Below are 22191 nucleotides of genomic sequence, written 5' to 3' on the forward strand. Positions count from 1 at the left end.
TTGAAATTAAATGCATGCGCATGCAGGTAGTAAGGTGCGCGCGCATTTTGAGGACAGGCGGAAACTGAGTATTAATGCTATAGCTCAAATTAAAGTTTGTTAGAATTTATGGTCAGTGCCATACTACCTGGTCAAGAACTGAGAAATGGTGGCTGTTGGTAACATCCTCAGCACGTACATAATTAAAACAGCCCTCAAGTGTCTGTAACGATTATGTTTTTAACGAAAAAACTTACGTAACTAGGAAATGTATAATTTTTCAGTTTCGAAATACCCTAACAATTATTATCTTGAATACTTTCATTTCTAGATACGTATTAACGTAGGTTCTTATACTTGTTACAAACCTAGTAACTAGCGTATCAAACTGTTGACATATTATGGTCCATGGTTCGAGTCCAGTTCCTCCAGAAGAGTGCGCTCAGCACTTTGAGATCATTGGTGCATTATGAGAGTAAGCAGATCTCACTATTTGATCTGAAAAGAGTTGGTAATAGGTGGTGTTAACTTGTCTCTAATGTTATCATCTAAACTTAAGATGACATGTCTCAATAGCTGTCGTGCAGATTTGCGTGAAATCTAACAAATAGTTTCTTGTTTTGGTTATTTGTATATGTGACAAATCTACTAAGTTTATCTGCCACTGTCACTAATTTTTAAACTACTGGCCAGAGAAGAAGCGATCGATTAGTAGTACCCTAATATCCACGGTAACAGGTTGAATGAGTAAGTGGGTTGGGATACTTTTTTGGTATCACACAAATTCGAACTCGACTCTCCAGCTAAAATTCCAATGCTACGTCACAGGGCTTTAAGTGTAAATAAAACTTACCGTATGTCATTGTTATTAATGTAAAAACAATAAATAACCCTGTATTTCACGTTGTAACGTGCGAGTAACAAGTCTTTGTTATTTTAACACACGTACAAGAGCCTTAAATCTAGGTGGCTTACCAATTTGTAAGTTACTAAAATAAATTTCGCAAAAAACGTTTTTGTGCAACGTGGATATATTTAAGTAAGAAACTTAAAACATTTTACCCGACCGTATTATGATAATACATGCAGCAGAAGATTAAATGAATACAGAGGAAGTTAGAATTCATAAATTGTTACCAGATATTTTTCGGCCGTATCGTAATTAATATAGTAAGTATACGAAACTATAAGCAATTTCAACAAAACTGACAACGGTAAATGTGCGTTTACAAAGTCTTGTTAAGCTATTTCAGTATAGCGTTCACACGTAAAAAAGTAAAAATTCGGTTGCATCTGTTCTTCTTTCATGTAGATATATTATTGACTGTTATTCACTATTTGAAAAACACGATTGTGGTTCGTTGCGTAAATAGTTTTGAAATTGATTCTGCTACACAGTAACTGCGCGTGAATGTTACGTATGCTCGATTAGTTCCGAATTTTCCCTTCCTTATTCTGCCAGCGTCTTATGGCTTAAAAAAAAAAAAAAAGTCTTCCTTTCTTCCTTACAGCATAAACAATTCTTTCTCCATGGAAACAAACGTTTGTGTTCAGGTTCCTGCACTATATCATCAACTGTATTGTGATTATTTGTATATTTTTCTCCTTGTATACGTAACGCGACGCCTAGCGATTTGGTTACTTTTCTGTCAGTAGCCAATCAGGAGTGTAGCTTTCAAGAGTCAAGTACAGATCCTGATTCCAGACTGTTATTTGTAAAAAAAAACCTGAAATGTCACGTGTAAAGGTATTTACTTTTGACGTCACAAAACTGTTGTGTTCGTGTTACAAATACACTAATCTTTTTGTATGCTTATATTACATTAAACAATAGTTAATAAATATGTAAATATAGGGGGTTATTAGGGATCAAACAAAATTTAGGGGGGTATTAGGAGACACAGTAAAATACCTAACTATAGGGAGGTTATTAGAAGGCATAATAAAATTCCTGATTGTGTGGATTGTTAGAAGATAGAATAAAGAACCTAGCCTTGAGGTGGGGTTTACTAAAAATGAAAACAAAGGCCATAAGGAGGCGAGATGTAATCGGTTCTAACCACCGATATTTTTTGTTTCTCTATCTGTGAATATCTAGAAACTTTTTAATGTTCAGTGATCTCGTATTGTTAGAAGAATGGTCAAGTTAAACGCATAAAGTACTATCACTCCCTTGTCTTTATACACAGAGTTGATAGTGTGAACAAAGTGGTTACGTGTGTCTATTATTTTTGTTTCGGATATGAAGATAAAAGGATGTGTGAATAATTATGGATAATTGAAATCTTCGCTTGTAAAGTTATCGGAGTTTAGTTAAAAAAACAATAATTCTGATTCAGTCTCCATCACCATGTACAAGAGGATGTTGACGTCACGTTTGCATTCTGTGTAGCCATGTGTAACTTAACAGGGAGTTGGGTGACCTGTTTGAATCATGAAATTACTCAGAAATGTGTAGTTGGAAAAACTGGAAATTCGGCTTTGTGTTAATGCGCACCAAAACTACAGCTAATCTGGATGAAAATATTAGAAACAAGGCTTTCGCAATGCGGGCTAATCAAGGATAGTTCCTGCTAACTTCACGTGAACTTCTCTCTTGTTGATAAATGTTTGGACAAAAAAATTCAACCTTTAGAACATTTTTGATGTTCGGTTCTATGACCTGGGATGAATGTTCTTGACAGGATTTTACTTTATGGTTGGGAAAATTTAACGTAAAAACAACGCAATTTGTTAAACTATGTAGAATCATGGGCAGGTAGGTGGTTAAGACACTTGACTCGTAATCTGAGGGTCGCGTGTTCGAATCCCCATTAAACCAAACGTGCTCGCCATTTCAGTCGTGTGGGCGTTATAAGTAACGATCAATCCTACTATTCATTGATAAAAGAGTAACCCAAGAGTTAGCGGTGAGGGTTGATGACTAGCTGTTTTCCCTCTAGTCTTACACTGCTAAATTAGGAACGGCTAGCGCAGATAGCCCTCGTGTAGTTTTGCGCATAATTCAAAACAACTCAAACCAAACCTTTTCTGATTCAACGAATTGTTAATCACACGTCAACGTAGACAATTTTTTGTTGAGATGTCAGCTAGATCTCCGTTTCTCCAACGCTTGTGTAGAAGATTACATTGAAATATTGAAGGCTTGTTTTGTACTGAAAGCAACAGGGCGTTGTTTATAGCCTTCTCATGCAAAATTAAACAAGTCTCTCTAAACCACCCCCTAATTTTAAACGTATATACGGGCAGCGAACCTTGAATTATCGAATTCACAGGTCGGGCACTCAGAACAAAAGGCCACGTTTGATCCGAGAGAAAGCTCGGACTTCCCGACTTGGGTGAGTTTAAGTACAACTGTTATCGACTTCTATAAATATTTGTAGAAGTAATAACGAAATAAGAACATAGACGATTGCCTTGTGTGACGTAAGCATCTGCTGTTTGTTGGCTTCATTGCGCATGGGTATAACTAACTGACCTACAGTAACCCAGAAAGAAGGAAACAAGATGAATATATATATATATATGTGTATAATATATATTCATTCCACAAAGTAAATCAACTCGTCTTTCGATATGCGTTGTAACACAAACATCCATGTTTGTTTTGTTTGGCCTATTCGTTGTGTTTTATCAACTATGAGATAAACTCGAGTATTGAAAGGTGTCGTTTTACTTCGTAACGATAAAAATAACGTGCACAGCCACAAAATTGTTCATTGTTCTATTCTGGTTGTTACATAAAAAGCACTTTGTGAATTTCTGTTACCACATGCTCAATTTTTCATTGACAAAACGTGTATTCTAGTGGCGCATATCAACTACGTAGCATTTAACAAGAAGGAACCCTCAGTAGCCGTGGCACTTGAAATGCTTTTAGCAGGATTAGAATAAATTAATCTGCGAGACTTTTATTTTAATTAACTAAATTGTTTTGCGTCAGTAATAACAAGCGTGGCGCTCATGTATACCTGATTCGATTTTAATCGTCGTCAGGATCTTTACCAGACTACTCTCAAATAGAAATTATTTTAGGCAGGATTAGAGTGAATTAATCTATGAGATCTTGAGTGTGGTCAAAACATCTGTTGAAATGGTTTGACCTCCTGAGTACAAAACTGTAATTATATCTCAAATCGGTCAAGAGATGACGGGGCTATGAGCTAAGAGTTTGTACATGAAAAAAGCGATGTAGGCTTAACTCACTTTAAAACTAGATTGCACTTGCTATTATGATATTGATACTGTTAATTTGTAATAGTTTTCTTCGTTACCCATTCAGTCCACCTCCAAACTATTATCACAAAGCTAAAATCCAAGGTTCTACCCCTCCCCCAGTAGATAGATAACAGATAAACTTCAGTATAGCTTTGTGCTAAGAAAATCATGTGAACCAACACAAATTAGGCTTAACTCGCTTCAAATCTAGCTTCAACTCGTTCTCTTCTAATGTAATTATATCAGTTTCATGTTACTACTTTTGATCTACAAATTGAAAAAACTTTTAACAGTCTACTGGAGGTTTCTTTGTATTTGATGCAGTAGTTGTTGTTCTGGTTGTTATTATATATGTTAAGTTCAGCTTTTTATTTAACGCAACATGTTCTGCATAGGTTGACGACTGCGGGTGTGGAAATGTTTTATTATTAGTGTTATAAAGTTACTTTGTTGTTTGTTGTAAGCAAGTTTTAGAAACGTTCCATTCCTTTGTGAGACAGTTCACACATTTCTCTTAGTTATACAGGTTTTAGTTTTGAAACTATAACTGAATGATATATTAATTCGGGTATTTTCTCGTGTGTATAGTCACGTGATTTACCTTGCTTATGTCATGACTACAAGGTAGGTGTTTGAAGTAACTCGAGTGTTTAGTAGAGGTTCGCTTCATAACAGACTGTGACGAGATTTTCATACGAAAGGTTCAACACAGAAATTAACAGGTGTTGTTTTTCCAGGTATAGGGTTTGACTCTAAAGATTAATTTATATACACTGTGTCTCCAGTTTCACACTGAATAACACTGGAGACATGTTTTCGTGTTTAGTGTGTCCCCAGTTTAACACTGAATAACACTGGAAATGTCCTTCTATAGAAAGTGTTCTGGTTAGTAGTAACTCCATGTTAACTATAAAATTGGCTGGATACATGTACAGTGCATCGAAGCTCAGATTAGAGATCTCCTTTCATTCATAGTCTATCTGGTTTAACAGTAATACAGACTGGATCCTGATTAATGCTGGCACTGAAAACAGTCACACAGTCTTACTTATTACTGGATCAAAATACTTTTTGTTTTTTTCTTAAGTAGATGACCTCTCGCGCGAGGTTTCTGTCTTTTGTGGCAGTGTTTAGTTTTGTTATTTGTGCTAAACAAGTAATACTGTGGTCCGTATTTTAAATTGTATGATGTATATTCATACACTCCTTAGGTTGTGCAGAAAGAAATTGAATCTCGAGGAAAGTATGTGTCTTCGATACAGAAACTCTGTGAAAGGCTGGGTGCAGGGTCGTCAGAGGGAGTGTTAGTCTGGGATGGTCAACGAGTCCGGAGAGTGGCCGCAACTTTAGAACGTCGGTGGCACGCCTTGTGGCTGCGATCCTTGGAGTGGCAATGTGTCTTAGAAGAACTGATTGACAAGTATAAATCTGTAAGTTTTCGTGTGATTGTAATTATTTTAGTTCGAATTTGAAAGTAGTGGTAAAAACTTATGTTACTGAGTAGAAACGTCTGTAGTGACAGACGTGTACAGTTGAATATAAAAAACTATATCTTAATGGTTAAATCAGAGGTCACTTCAGTGATAAATATTTGTTCAAACAGAGACTACGTCACCAAATGTACAATCTTTTGAACCATCTAAATACAAATGAAGTGTATCAAACAACAGTTTTGGTGACTCAGTTTCCCACTAAATTATATGTTTAAAAAATCGTGGATGGTTTTTATAAAGTGAAGTTTCACGTGTAACAGTTACGTCACATATTATGTTATCAGCAGATATTACAGTAACTAAAAGATCTTGAAAAAATGTTAAATGATTTCGCTGAAACTTTCATTATATCCATGGGATATCTTCGTAGTTTTCTCGATTGCTTAGAAAACAAAACAAAACTTATTGATACTTAAAGTACAGTTTTGTTTTCCTAAAAGGTAAAATTTCCAATTTGTTTTTTTTATCAGGAAAACTTGTAGGAGTTATAAGTAAATCCAATTTCTTCAGCCTGTTTCTCTTTTAAGTTGATGGATTTGGTGGTAGATTTTAAAGTAGCTATCCGACAGCCTTACTGGGTTCGAACAGTTAACACTGATACTTAAATTTGTGAATTAAAAGTTACCGTCTGTAATCTGACAGGAAATTTCAGTTTCTGAAACGTATCTAAAGGGCGACATTCGAACCGATAAAAACAACTCGGTAAATGCATAAATAAGTATTTATTGTTGCTTGATGATTAACATCGCAATTTTACACGAGTTTGTTTATTGTTTGTTTTTTCTTACCCAAAATTTTCACAGTAAAAATGACCTGATATTTTTGTAACGCTGTAAACAAATAACAACATTGCTGGAATCACCAGTTTTGTAAGATATGGGACAGCAATGAAGAATTTAAAACTCGAACTGTTAGAAAGCGTAACGACAAACCAAACATCATCTTCTGTTTAGCAATTAGGGGAAGAAAAATAGTTTTGTCATAATTTTACTGTACTTGTAACGATTACAGTCATTGGTCTGTTATAAGATTCGATGACCTATTCTTTACGTAGTTTATGGAATTCCAAACCAGTTGTTTTTCAACCCGATTTTATATAGAGTGCGACGAAGTTTTTCCAGATAAGTTTTTTTGTTTCTTATTTGTGATGTTTTTGTAATAGGTTATTACTTTCAACAGTAGTAGAAACTCAGGGTGGTAAGAACAAATAAGATAGTACATACTGGATGTATTTCCACAGGGTCTCTGAAACCGTTCCTTTTCAAGAATAAATAAAACCAAAATTAAGATAAGTAACAAGTTCGTATGTCATACAGTATGTGTGTAATTCTTCTCGTGATTCATGGCATGCGCACGATTTATCGACGTCACAGCAGTACAGATTGAAAATGTTGAGCGTGCCTTATGTGACGTCATTTTGGGATCGACTGACTGTGTGACAGACAACACACTACTGTATTGTAGTACGAATGGTTAAAATGGCTGAACTTCCCAAAAGACTGAAGCAACCAACTTCGAATAAAGAGTTATGTGTCTAACTTCCATTCCTATGTTTACATTGGTTAATTACTTTTACAAGAGTGGTATTTAATCCATATATATTGTACAGGGTGTTCGGAAAGTCACTGTGCAGTTTTGTCTGTTAATAAATATATAAGTGCACAGTGACTTTCCGAACACCCTGTATAACTCATGAAGTGCGTAAATTAATTTATTCTACTTAACAACCAATTACTCTGAGTTAAACCAAACAGCGTTACAATATATACATGTATGGTTTACGTAGCAAGACTTCAAAAGTGCAGGTTTATGCCCTTACCTTGTTTATACTACTATTTAGTGGTTTTATAGCTAGTTCATGAGTGAAACAAGCCAGTCACACCACGCTCTCTGTCACGTACACGAATCAGCAAGCTGTTTTATTGGTAATACTTCTATAGGGTAAGGAGACACGTCCTTGTCTTGAATAAGCAGAGTGCTTTATATGTTTATATATGAAGGTATTGTTGAATCGCCAAAGGATATGAAATAGAATTATTCTTATTGGTCCTTCATTTTGTGAATTTAGAGTGTCTGTTGTTGAACCGCCACACGTCTCCAGGATACCAAATAAAATTAATTGCACAGTTTTTATTACTACCTACTACTCGAGTAGCTTTCCCCGGGAAAGTTTAACAAATACTACCCACAATAGTGAGGTTTGTTTTTTGCTTATCTTAATGTATTCCTATTCTTACACAATAAACGTTCGTGTTGCAACGCGGTGCAGCCAGCGTCTTTATATTTATTATGATGGTATAGATTTGTTAACAGAAGCGCTGTAGCATAAGTCAGTATGGCCTTTCAGGGGTCGAGTTTTGAAGGGTATTTTTTTTTAACAGGATGTATGAAGTTTTAAATCAGCCTTATTGTTAGTCAATGTCGTGACACTCGTGTGGGGAACCGCTTGAAGCTAACATCAGGGTTTTGTGTTCTCGTGGGTCCTAATTACATAGGAACAAAAGTAAACCTGACGAAGTAACCATATCTCAAGTGAAGGAAGGTGGTGCCTCTGTGGAAAATCTATTAAAGCACCAGTTTTCGTAAGTTTGTTTTGAATTTCGCGCAAAGCTACGCAAGTGGGAAGGAAGCTGGTCAACACGACCCACCGCCAACATTTTGGCTATTCTTTTACCGACGATTTCGTAAGTATTCTAAGCAGTTGAAGTCGGTTTTTATCAACCTTCTTCAAACGATTCAGTTGGCTTATTTTTATTTAACATGATAGCGACCCTTTTTAAATATTTAGTGTTTAATTGAAGCGGCCCCTTAAGATAGATTTAAAACAAACAAACAAGGTGGCTGGCTGCTTTGTTTCTTATTTATTACCCGTGAACTTTCCTTGTACTCTCAAATACATCAATACAAGTTAAAGACAAGAAGGGCATCGCAGTTTTATCTGATTGCCACGATAATTTCGACGATTGTAAATAATAATTATTGGTGGGAAAATTGAGGAGTCAGAAACGCCCACTTGATGGGCGCTTTGTATTTTGCAATAAATGGTTGGTAATGAACGTAAATACTTTGTACAGACAGGTATATTTTTATTACTTCTAAGTATAGAAAGTACTTAATATGATGATTTAAAGATGTAAGTCTGATTTAGGATTTACTTCATTCACAAGCCCCCAGTGGCATAGCGGTATGTCTGCAGACTTACCACGCTAGAAACCGAGTTTCGATATCCATGCTGAGCAGAATACAGATAGCCCGTTGTGTAGTTTTGTGCTTAATTCCAAACATCCAAACAATTACGTTCACAAGGCCCGGCATGGCCAAGCGTGTTAAGGCGTGCGACTCGTAATCTAAGGGTCGCGGGTTCGCATCCCCATCGCGCCAAACATGTTCGCCCTTTCAGCCGTGGGGGCGTTATAATGTGACGGTCAATCCCACTATTCGTTGGTAAAAGAGTAGCCCAAGAGTTGGCGGTGGGTGGTGATTACTAGCTACCTTCCCTCTAGTCTTACACTGCTAAATTAGGGACGGCTAGCACAGATAGCCCTCGAGTAGCTTTGTGCGAAATTCGAAAACAAATTACGTTCACAAATTGGGACCCCTTTAAAGGGGGAAGAGGGTAAAGTAAGAAATGCTGACTGCATTTCCCGTCTGGTCTTTGGAATTAAACTGGAATAAATGTTCCGTTCCTGTCAACATGTTGTTTCGTTGTCTAATAATGTAACAAAAAAAATGTAATATTGGATCTCAAGAATGGAAAATACTGTTTAATTTAACGTGGTGATTCTCAACCGACAGTACATTAGGAACACGGAATGTATATAAAAAAATTAAGATATTTTTTAGAACTACCGTTAGGGGTGTATCTGGTCGGCTTGTAAACCCTTTTCCGAACATTATCTACTAAATTGCATATGGACCAATGACTGTTTTTGGTTAGAATACACACAAGGCGCATAAATTAATGTGAACAAAAATGTCATTAAAATTGCAATTGATTTAAATTTCTTTTAGGGTTTGTAGGTAAACACCTTAAATTATATTGTTGTTATTAACTTTAAATTGTTTTATTCTTTGCATTTCAAAAACAATGAAAAGTATTGAAGGATATTTATATATATCGTAAAGTCGTATAGGCCTATACAACACAAAATATTAGACCTGGACAGGTATAGATTGTGTTTTGAAAACCCTACTTATGGATATAACATGTTTCAGCACATAATGTTTTTTTATTATTTGTAAAATAAAATACAATTTGTTTTTGGCTATTGCGATAGGTTTTGTCTCTTTTTTAAGTGGTGCATTTGAAAGGTTATGTAATTGCGGAAAGGAAACGATTATAAACAAAGATGTTTGAAAAGCATCGGTTTATAACATTTTTCTAAGTTCTTACTTCACCAGTAATAATACCAAGAATTGCACCACTTATGTATTTAAAAATACATTGTTATTTACATTACGTAATCTGTGTACTTATATTTTCTGCGATAAGAAGAATGACTCGCAACAATATTAAGGATAGATTCTGTAATGTTTAATGTTGCCTCTAGGTGGCTACGTGACCTTTGTGATGAGATAGCTGATAATACACTTCAATTAAATATTATATAGCTGTAGTTGCAAGCGTCACAAAATAGAACCCGTTTAATAAGGAGCATGTGTATTCGCGCAGGCGCAGCTGTTGTATCCAGCATGTAGCAACTCTCAGCAACGATAAAGTAAAATAAATCTAAAATAAGAGGTGTTAGTTCTTGTGAAGGATGGTAAAATTAATTCAAAATAAAATTAATACTTAAATACTAAATACATTTTGTGTTGTTAATTCTTATCTTTAGATCTAATTTAGAAATGACTTTTATAATTTTGAAAATAATTATAATGAACTTTAGTAATCATATTTATACCCTAAAATTTGTTCTTCAAATTTGGTAACGTATGTAGCACCTAAACCGTCAATATACATGTTGTGTTATTCCTAGCCTGATTGTTTCTGGTGTTAACGAAATGCGTCGTTGGTAATAGATATATATCGTGGTTGATGTATCTTTTTTACTTTCAATCATGGGTTTTAGAATGATTTACCAAAGATAGATTTATATACAATTACAACTTACAATATTTACGTTACTTTCTCATTAGATAGTGATTTAAGTTTGTTTTTACATCGTGTCAAGTGTAACCTTGTTACATCTTTCTGTCGGTGAATGTTGGAATTCCCAGTAACTGGTATAACTAAGTAACAAGTGGTGAAACTGATAATGTATATTAGGTTTGATGTGTAATTGTTTGACCATCCGTGTTGTTGCTTTCAAAATAACACTTTGAATAGCCCCAAAATATTGTAGGTATCAAATATATAAATATGAACTGATTTTAGCTTTATGGCCTAAAATTGAGCGTAAGTAAATCACTGTGAATGTTTACAGAAGTGTTGCGCTGTTTGTTTTGTGTGTAAAATTAATATAAAGAATGACAAGTGCCTTGTAAAGTTGTACAGTACAAAACAAAAAGTTGTTTCCCATATGTGTATACAGGAGGTTTACCGATCAAGGCTAGCACTATACAAATCCCCACCAAGGATCGTGTTCTCATTAGAAAAACCTCTTATTAAAGTCTTAGATCAGGTTTAGGTGGTTTTAATAAAGGAGAAAATTCAGGTGAACGCTATGTGGAATAAATTTATTTAAGGTAAGGCTGGATGTGTTGACAATAGTAAAATAAAACCAGCTTATATTGGTTTTATTGTAATAAGACCAAACTTGTTCAGTCAAATCTATTTATTCGTATTATATTTAAAAATATTTCTTCTGCAGTGTTAATTTCCGTTATCATGATTTCAGCCTTTAATATAGTATGTTCGTTCATATTTTCTCTTTATTATCTGGTATCTTGGATTTGTTACTGAAGTTAATCACCTTAAACATTAAGTGTTAAATTTGTTAATTTTGTGTTGTTTTTTTTAGAATTACAATATTTGCAAAGTAATTATTAGTTAAGTTTAGGATGATTAATGTTTTCCTCAATAATTCTGTTTTTGTGTTATGTAATTTGCATTATAACAATAGCAATAGTTTGTAACTTGTTTTTTCCATTAAGTTACCTGATTTATTTATAGGGTTTTGTGTCAAGTGATGTTCCAATATCACTAAATATTGATGAAGAGCCACTTACCAAGTATCCAAGACTAGCTTCTGATAGGGATGAATGGTTATTCCAGCCACTCTTGACCATGGAAAATGAGTCAGTCAACAGTGAGTTTAAATGTCCAGAGGAAAGTGATGAAAATTTGGATGGTTCTTTGAATAATGATAAAGGTGTCATGGTGGGGTGTACAGGGATTCCAGAATTGAAGTCAATGTGTGGTGGGAGCTTTAATCACTTTGAAATTGTACAAGATGTTGGTTACTCCAGTGAGAGCTCTACACACTTATCCAATGATGAGAGACAAGACTTCATTAGGATTTACAGTTATAGTCCTGTTCCTAAAGAGAAGTCAAAATCAGATCAGGCATGTCATCATTCTCTCTTGCCTTCACCCATTGAAACTTTTGGCCACTTCAGAGGGCATCACAGTAACACCACTCGTACATTGTTATCTGAAATCACTTTGCTCCAAAACAAAACTCTGGAGCAATTTCCCTATTTCCAAAAACAAGAAATAAGAGATAACCAAAAACATTCAACATGGCATGTCCAGGAAGTTAATAATGACTGTTTTCTCTCGGAAGAAATGGAGATGAACTCTTCAGCCTTAAGCAGTAGTCATTTAGACACTAATAGCTCTTTTCAGATCATGCCTGAACTGGAGATTTTCTCTTTACCTGCAGTGACATCCAGCCCACGAAATAATAGTGATGCTGTCAGGCAGCTGGTAATAGAAGCTGAGGGTTTGGTCAGAGGATCATCTGGTACAAATAACAAGTCTGCAAATATCCATGCATGGCTGCAGCAATGTGAATTCAAAGAAGGTTTAGGAGTTGTATCAGAGGCAGTTGAAAGTTCTTGTGATGCAAGTGGAGAATGTACCACAAATGATTCTGAATGTGAAGACTCATTTGAATCAAATGAAATGAATTGTAGCTTGGATCTAAGTCGATCAGGTACGGGAAGTGTTGAAACCGTGGTACCAGCAAAGGTGGAGGAGCTCATTGAATATAAAAACCACACAGTGGGTACAGATTTGTCACCTAAAGTTGCCAGGAGTAAGATGCAGTCTGCTGAATATCCCCCATGTAATGGAGTAGAGTATGACCAGCATAATTCATGGAACTTTTCATCATTTTCACCTAAAATTACATATGATAGAACAACTAATGTGACATCCTCACCTGTTCAGACAAGGAAACATTTAAAGTGAGTTATATGATTTTTAACATTTGGTCTAAAAGAACAAGTGAAACATTTAACTGCAGAGTTATTATAAATAATTTAACATGAAAAGGAGTTTCCAGGAATAGTGTGTGTCTGGTTTAAATAACAATTTACTATCATAATTTGTAATACACTAAGATGAAACCTTTATTCTTAGTAAACATAGCATAACCAGTATCTCAGAATGGTTGGTATGGTTTGATCGACAAGGAGAGAACTCTAGTTCCTAGGATTTTTTTTCCTTTGAACCTGGTTTTGACTCTCTATTTTTCACACAGTATTCTTACAATAAAATTGAATTTAATAATTATTTTTATGTACTTTTAAAAGGTGAAAAGTTGTTAGGAAACTGGACAAAATTGAAAAAACACTGTTCTATTTTAACTTAGAATAAATAAAAATGGTTTGATTAAAACAAGGTTCACATAACTAGAATTAAGGAATAGTGTTCTTCCTCCATTGGAACATGTCCCTTATTTAATTAGATGACTTTATGTCATAGTCTGTAGTCTTATCTCTAATAAAAGTGAGAGAAATTGGGACTTGAAGTTAGAAAATAGTACCTAAAATTAATTTTGTTTATTTATGCTATGAAAATTATTTTGGATGGGAAGGTCACCCAGTATCATTTGTTTTGTAGAACTAAAGTCCAGGTCAACACACTGCCAATTAGAAAAATAAATAGGCAGTATAGTCAAGGCAGTTATTCCTCTGTTGTCCAACAGTCAGACTCGGGGTCCAGTTCTTTCTCACCTAGTTCTAAGAATACATCTTTTAGTTCAGGATGTATATGCTGTTTTGATGAAGCTCAGAGAGGTTATAGCTGTGAAAGTAGTCCTAAACGGGGCAAGAATTCTTCACGCTGTTGGAAACGAGCTTCACGCTCCTCCAGGAAGTCCAGGTCTCCTAAATCTGGTAGTGCATCTTCAGTCTTCAAGTTAAACCAGGTAGACCAAAACATCTTTACTTGTAATATATTTTGTACTTCATATTTAAGAATTTTCAAGAAAATCATTTCAAGTGAAACATATATAGAGAGCCTAGTGATAGATTCAGTTATTATTTAATATCAATAACAATTTATATAATGAAGTAAAATATTAAATATTAGTTACTTCTTGTACATGTTACAAACCATGGTGTACATTCAAGCAGTTGTCTGTCTCCCATTTGAAAAGCTGTGCACGGGGGACATAAATAAAAATGTAGATTTACCATATGTTATTGTTGAGTGTCTCTTAGCATGACAGAAATGTTCAACAATTACTTTTGTGGTGGTCAGTATAAATAGCTCTGAGTGAAACAAAGAGTGAAATACAATTAACATTTCTAAAGTCAATGGAATAATTTATTAAACTGGTAGATTAACTTAAACTTTTGCTGTCACTAGGAGACAAGTAGTAGTCAACTGAGAATAATTGAAAGGTTTAACTGGTGTTGGAAAACTCAAAATTCATAAAAACAAGTTTTTACTGACGTATCAGAATATACTCTTCTTAAAGCAGTGTGATTCACAAGCCTGGAACAAGTTAGTGAAGAATAAGATTGAATGACTCATCATAACCAAGAGATGTTTCTGTTAAAATATGCTTGTGATGCTACTACTAACTAAAGAATAGCAGTATCTGAATAATAATTTTTAACATTTTAAACTATTTAGTTATGTCTATGTAGTATTGTAAATTGCAGTAGCTATCAAACTGCACTTGAAGATATTCAATATAACCATATTGTAGACCTATAAATAATTAAAACATAACAGAAGAGAAATAACTTGGTTATAACTTTTATTGTATTAGTTTATCTAGTTAAAGTTTTCTCAGTATCTCTCTCCATATTTTGATTTAAGTTAATATCTTTTATTGTGTTAATGTAATGTTAAATCTTTGCTAAGTCTACTGGATACCGAAAATATGAACATTTTCTACAATTTTGTTACTGCCAGAAATATTGACATGTCACAGAAGGTTTACTCTATGCTAGAAATATTAAAATTTTGATTTTTAACAATGTAAAATGTATCCACAGATTTATGATTCCCATGGTATCAACGTAAGTGACATCTCTCTTGGTGTTAACAAAGAGTTGATTACAGGAAAATACGGCAGCGACAAGGTAACACGGTCCGTCAAGCCAACAGAAGAACAAGGGTTTCAATCTGATCAAGCATGGGATAACTTTCAGGTTTCTTCAGTGTTATAGGATTTAACACTAGCTTAAGTCAGATCAAATGAGGTACAATATTTAGTGTAATAAGATATAAAACTGGCTTGAGTCAGATCAGATGTGGGATAACTTTCAGATTTATTCAGTGTAATATAACACAAGCTTGAGTCAGATCCAACTTTCAGGTATGTTCGGCATTAGGGGATATAATATCAAATCAGATCAAACAAGAGGTACATTTTTGCTATTCTAAATGTAACATACCACAACATTAGTCTGAGCTAGCTTTACGTTATTGATAAATTGTGGTGAATGTAGCTTCAAGAAATAATACTAGCTTGAGTCAGGTAAAGTGGAAGATCTCTTGAATGTAACTAAAAGGGCTTAACACTAGTTTGATTATGGTCAAAGGGGTCATTTTTAGATTTACTAGCTGCTATGTTAACTTGGATTAAGTGATATATAAATTCTATTAAAACATATTGAATATAACTGAGAGGGCATACCATTAGCTGGGTTATGACGTGAGGAATACTTCTAGAGTGCTAATATAACATAAGATTTAGTTAACTAAGAGGTTTTCAATGTATGAAATGTTTCTAACAAGACATAATACTAGCTTCAATCAAGTCTTATGTGGATTAACTTTCAATTATTTCATATTGAATAAACAGATCACATAAAGTAAGCAACAGTAGAGTAATGGTTGTAGTAGTAACTAGTAAAATAATTACTACTTGACAGTAAGCAGTAAAATAATAATTTTATTACTTGACAATAACTAGTAAACTCACAATTACCCCTTGACAGGAAACTAACTCAGAACAAAAAATGTATATTAGGAGATACTAACTAGTAGGGTATTGATTACTCTGTGACTGGAACAATAAATATTGTATATTAGGAGGTACTAACTAGTAGGGTATTGATTACTCTGTGACTGGAACAATAAATATTGTATATTAGGAGGTACTAACTAGTAGGGTATTGATTACTCTGTGACTGGAACAATAAATATTGTATATTAGGAGGTACTATTTAGTAGGGTATTGATTACTCTGTGACTGGAACAATAAATATTGTATATTAGGAGGTACTATCTAGTAGGGTATTGATTACTCTGTGACTGGAACAATAAATATTGTATATTAGGAGGTACTAACTAGTAGGGTATTGACTACTCTGTGACTGGAACAAAAATATTGTATATTAGGAGGTACTAACTAGTAGGGTATTGATTACTCTGTGACTGGAACAATAAATATTGTATATTAGGAGGTACTAACTAGTAGGGTATTGATTACTCTGTGACTGGAACAATAAATATTGTATATTAGGAGGTACTAACTAGTAGGGTATTGATTACTCTGTGACTGGAACAATAAATATTGTATATTAGGAGGTACTAACTAGTAGGGTATTGATTACTCTGTGACTGGAACAATAAATATTGTATATTAGGAGGTACTATTTAGTAGGGTATTGATTACTCTGTGACTGGAACAATAAATATTGTATATTAGGAGGTACTATCTAGTAGGGTATTGATTACTCTGTGACTGGAACAATAAATATTGTATATTAGGAGGTACTAACTAGTAGGGTATTGATTATTCTGTGACTGGAACAATAAATATTGTATATTAGGAGGTACTAACTAGTAGGGTATTGATTACTCTGTGACTGGAACAATAAATATTGTATATTAGGAGGTACTAACTAGTAGGGTATTGATTACTCTGTGACTGGAACAATAAATATTGTATATTAGGAGGTACTATTTAGTAGGGTATTGATTACTCTGTGACTGGAACAATAAATATTGTATATTAGGAGGTACTAACTAGTAGGGTATTGACTACTCTGTGACTGGAACAAAAATATTGTATATTAGGAGGTACTAACTAGTAGGGTATTGATTATTCTGTGACTGGAACAATAAATATTGTATATTAGGAGGTACTAACTAGTAGGGTATTGATTACTCTGTGACTGGAACAATAAATATTGTATATTAGGAGGTACTAACTAGTAGGGTATTGATTACTCTGTGACTGGAACAATAAATATTGTATATCAGAAGGTACTAACTAGTAGGGTATTGATTACTCTGTGACTGGAACAATAAATATTGTATATTAGGAGGTACTAACTAGTAGGGTATTGATTATTCTCTGACTGGATCAATAAATATTGTATATTAGGAGGTACTAACTAGTAGGGTATTGATTACTCTGTGACTGGAACAATAAATATTGTATATTAGGAGGTACTACCTAGTAGGGTATTGATTAATCTGTGACTGGAACAATAAATATTGTATATCAGAAGGTACTAACTAGTAGGGTATTGATTACTTTGTAGTAGAAGTTTTCTGAACAATTATACATTTTTTTGGTTGAAGCTTAAATGTTTAGTGAAGTTGTTCTATCAATTATTTTGTGTGTTAAAATAATTATACATGTAGCTGATATGACAGTATGTCCAGTAATTTATTGCTATAAATAGTTTGTACTCTTTGTTATGAAAACACCTCTATAGTATTAAAAGTTCTTGAATATCAGTTGGTTTTTCTGATATATTAAATATCAGAGAGATTACTTTTCCAGTTAGACATATTCAAGACACGTGCATAGAAAAAGTTGTACTATATGTCAATATATAAGTATGGAACATGTAAACCATCTGCAATTGTAGGTATAAAGATCTATATAGTAGCTAAGGGTAAAAAGTATTGTAACATGAATCTAACTAGCTGAAATTTCTTCTATTAATACTTTTAATAAAGTATCTGATTTTAGAGGGAAAACAGGATTATTTAATCTTGTTAGAAACAACTTGTTGGTTTTTTACCTCGTCCCCAAACACATACTCTTTAACCTTTTTAAAATTCTCGTTTATCCTCTATATAAACTAACTGGTTACAACTTACATAGGAACCCGCTTATTTGAGTGAACCCTACTCGGAGTCAAATGCAGAAGATGCTGTTCGAAAACTAGAGGATTATGGAGAGGATTACCATGCTTTCTTAGGGTGCCAGTCAGACAGCTCTATGGTGAGTAGACTCGTAGACCAAAATCACGTGTTGTCAGATTATCACATCAGCAAAAGTTTTGGATCTTGTGAGAAGTGATAACTTTATGATAATTGAAACTAATGTCTTTTATTGAAACAATATATTATTATATCTGTAAGGAAGTTACTGTTATACATTTATATTAATACTTATGTTTGTTTTAGTTTTATGCATTTGAAATATCTTGTTGGATGTGTGTTGCACAAGTCCCACCTGTTCTTTAAATTTGTAGAAGATTCTCGAGAATCAACAATATTCATTTTACAAAAAGGCTAGCATGCATTCGAACATTGTTGAACATTCAAGGCTCTTGCCTTAAACTATATAGACTGACACACCAAGAGACAATTTTATATTATTATTGGTCAGCTACAGTCTGTATACTATAAGCTTTGGAAACTGTAATTGTGATTAACACTTATTAATCCGAAAACTACAGGATTTGACCAGGAATGCTTATAGGTTTTGGACATTACAAACCGTTCAACTTTATAGAATTAACCTTGAACATTAATATTTTTATGAGGATATTAAATGTCTGTCTTCCCCTGTGACAAGTATGCTTGTAAACCATGTTAGGTCAAACAAGAATAGAGCTATCTAGCATTCCCACTACATCTATGCATCAACATAAAAGTAATTTGTGCCTTGTGGATCTGAAATGTTGATAAAATATTAAGTTCCAGACCAGATAGAAAGCTAAATATTGTTTGTGAGTTTGTGAAACTCTTGTATATAAACCATTATTATAAAATGTATTGTTATTTGTTTATTGTGTGTATCAATCTTGTGGGCAAATGTCATAAATTTCTTGGCTATTTGAAATTGTAATATGTAACGTGTGTAACGTAATAAATCTGAGACTTGTCTGAAATAAATTATAGTATATTAACATATGTAATGTAATATATCTTGCATGTATCTTATGTAATTTAGCCCCTATCAATAGTTATTACAAAGCTGAAAACGTACCTCAACTTTAAAATATGCAAGAGGACTTTTATGTCAATGATTATGGAACTTGCAACATTTTTATAGGCATGCAATAACACGACATCATTAGACAGGTGTTTACCAGTAGAAGTAGAGTCGGACTCAGACGTTGATGATTTTCACTACATTTTGGAAGAGAGTGAAAGAGCTCTGCACTTCTCCACCAAGCTTTACCAAAGCCATACTGTTTCCATCTTTGATGCAGAATTTGTAAGTATTTACAATGTAACTGTCTACCATGGCTTTAGTTATAACTAAAGTTGTTGGACATGTAGAGAGAGAGGTGTTTTTTTTTTTGCAACTCTTTTTAAAAGTCTTGTTGTGACTGTAATGTAACTTGACTTTAGGAAGTGTCTGGTTAATATTTTTTATAACAAAAATCAAAATCAGATAAGTTGTTGAACTTTTAGAGCTCATATAACTTTTATGAACTTTGTAATAATTTACTATCATAAAACAAGCCTACTTCATAATGAATTATATAACCAATGAACAACATAATAGACTTTTAACTAGAGATTTGGGAAGTAAACATTTTTAGGCTTACTTTGTTTCCATTCATACTTGCTTTAGACCACGTGAATATGTCATGAACAGGTTAGTGTTTTGTGAAAATATTATCATTAAACAATTATTCACTTCTCACCCCTGACTTGTTAAAACCTGTGTTTGGTATTTGTTATACTCAAGTATGCTTTGTACAGGTCGGTTTGTCATTCAACAAATATATTATGCCTGTTTCTTTTTTTGTTTAATAAAATTGGAATTTGTAAGCTGGGCTAAACACAACTAAAATGTGTGTGTGAAGTTTCTTATTTGTTTACCTGAGTGTTTGAATATACTCTCTCTACTGTAGGCAGAACTGATGGTCACCTGCAGAACATATCTAAAGTCTCTGCATGAAGTGCAAGAACAAGTGAATACCAACGGTCATCGTCGTCGTACTGTGCTTTCTGTTGTAGATCTTAAAAAACTAGAAGGTAATCAATCAATAAGCAACGTATTTTTGTCAAAAAATGGTGGCCTAATAAGACTTTAAGCAGTTATCTCTAACTAAGAACATTTTCTTTAAATGTTTCATGGTGAAATGGAGGGGCATGCAAGATCAGTCTTCTGTACCCCTTCTTCCTCCCACCCTTCAAGCTGTTTACAAAATCACGTTTCTGCTTGAATTATTTTTCAATAAGAGACTGAGAGTCATAACTCTTACTTTATCTCTCCCGTATGAATCATATAATCTTTTCACTTCATGTACTGGTGATGTTATGTTCCAAATATATTGACGTTTTTTTTTTTTTTGGTTTTATCTTTTTACATACCAGATTTTGGATCCAGACAAATCAAAACCTAACAAAGAGTAAACAGATGCAGGTTTATATCAAAATATTCTGGCTTTTCAGTGATAAGTTAGTAAATCCAGTTAGAAATAAAATGAACAACTTTCCATGGCCCTCTGAATATCCAAGTACCGTGGTAGTGTTACCTTGGTATGTCAGACAGCATTTACTTTACACATACATGTCAAGATACTAATTTTATCAGTCTTCTGTTAAACTGTTACCATGTAAAAAAAACAACTTTCTTTTGAATGAAACATTTGACAAAATCACGAATGTAGTTTATTTACTATTATGTTACTAGACAGCTGTTTACCAAAACCACTTGAAATAGTAATGGTTGTTCATGAGAAGTTTAACAAGGCAACTTTTTGTGTCTTGTAGATTAACACATGTCAGTCTGTTTGTTTTAGACAACTGTATTTTCAGTATTAAATGGAAAGGGAGGAAAAAATATTTCAACACATTTGAGAACCAGCAGTTAACTCTATGTGCTCTAACAGTTATGTTTTGATATAATCTCAGATTTTTGTAATGTGTTTCTTTCTAGCAATTATATAAATAATAATGAGCAGTGCAGTTATTCTTTTCAGTCAAATTAATGTTAACTGATTAAAGCTAGCTGATGTAGCTATCATTGGTTGTTATTTGTTTTTTTCAATTATGTATCCATGAATCAGGTTTAGGAAAATCGAAAGTAAATTCTTCCTACACTTGAAGATAGAAAGAGAGCTACAGCCACAAACGGTACTAGGTTTGCGAGCAGCTAATTAAAATATTTTTCTTGAATGATAAAAGATTGTTATATTAAGATATAATTAAGTCTTAATACTTTTCCTTTCTAGGTAAATGTTAATATTTATTTGTTTGTTTTTAGACCACATCTCTCAGTGGAAGGTGTTTTATCATCAGCTGTTTGAAAGTCATCCTTTGGAGCAGAAAGTTTGTTTTAAGAAACTGGAAGAAGTGAAGAATGAACTGGCAAAACTTTCTCTCATTGCAAATGAGACCAAGTGGCCAAAGTGTCTGGAAGACTTGGAGGAGAGGATGATGTCATTAAAGGTCATCTGTTTCTAACTTGACACTTGCTTGTGACAGTTCAGGTTTAGAATGTTTAATGTTGACTTAAGGAAGAATAAGATAATTTTATTTAAAGAAACTAAAGAATATCTGAAATGAAATACCTCTGGAATACCATGACTCACTAACTCTACGTAACCACTTATTTTTGTCTTAAGATTTCACCTCATGTGATAGTTTCAAGGAAAAGGTTGAGAGCTATAAAGTTTGTTTAAGTTTGGTGGTTGTAAGTCAGAGACAGGATTTGTCGTTATGCTGTTACACACGTGAGAAGAACCATCAAGCATGTTAGCTATTCTGCTGTTTAACCATATATGACATCTGGAGAATATGTCACGACCTTTTACAGAGTTCCATCCAAAGTTTAATTAAACAATTTTATTATCAATTTATGTCAAACTTGGTATCAAAAAGTAGCTTACAAATCAAAGAAGGAAACATTTGAATATTCTTAACTTTAACTTCTCTGTGTAATGT

General features: G+C 33.7%; 1 protein-coding gene across 6 annotated transcripts in view; it reads left to right on the forward strand.

Moving 5' to 3' along the window:
* Window positions 1–22191, forward strand: part of LOC143231114 (uncharacterized) — a 78416-nt gene that overhangs the window by 41730 nt on the left and 14495 nt on the right. For all 6 annotated transcript variants that reach the window (XM_076465719.1, XM_076465720.1, XM_076465721.1 and 3 more), the window contains 8 exons: window positions 5409–5627; window positions 11806–13043; window positions 13702–14008; window positions 15090–15245; window positions 18164–18283; window positions 19343–19507; window positions 20154–20277; window positions 21512–21696. In XM_076465719.1, the coding sequence (XP_076321834.1) occupies window positions 5409–5627; window positions 11806–13043; window positions 13702–14008; window positions 15090–15245; window positions 18164–18283; window positions 19343–19507; window positions 20154–20277; window positions 21512–21696 (2514 nt within the window). The remainder of the gene's footprint in view (window positions 1–5408; window positions 5628–11805; window positions 13044–13701; window positions 14009–15089; window positions 15246–18163; window positions 18284–19342; window positions 19508–20153; window positions 20278–21511; window positions 21697–22191) is intronic.

This window comes from Tachypleus tridentatus, chromosome 10 (assembly GCF_004210375.1).
Source record: "Tachypleus tridentatus isolate NWPU-2018 chromosome 10, ASM421037v1, whole genome shotgun sequence".
Classification (NCBI taxonomy): Eukaryota; Metazoa; Arthropoda; class Merostomata; order Xiphosura; family Limulidae; genus Tachypleus; species Tachypleus tridentatus.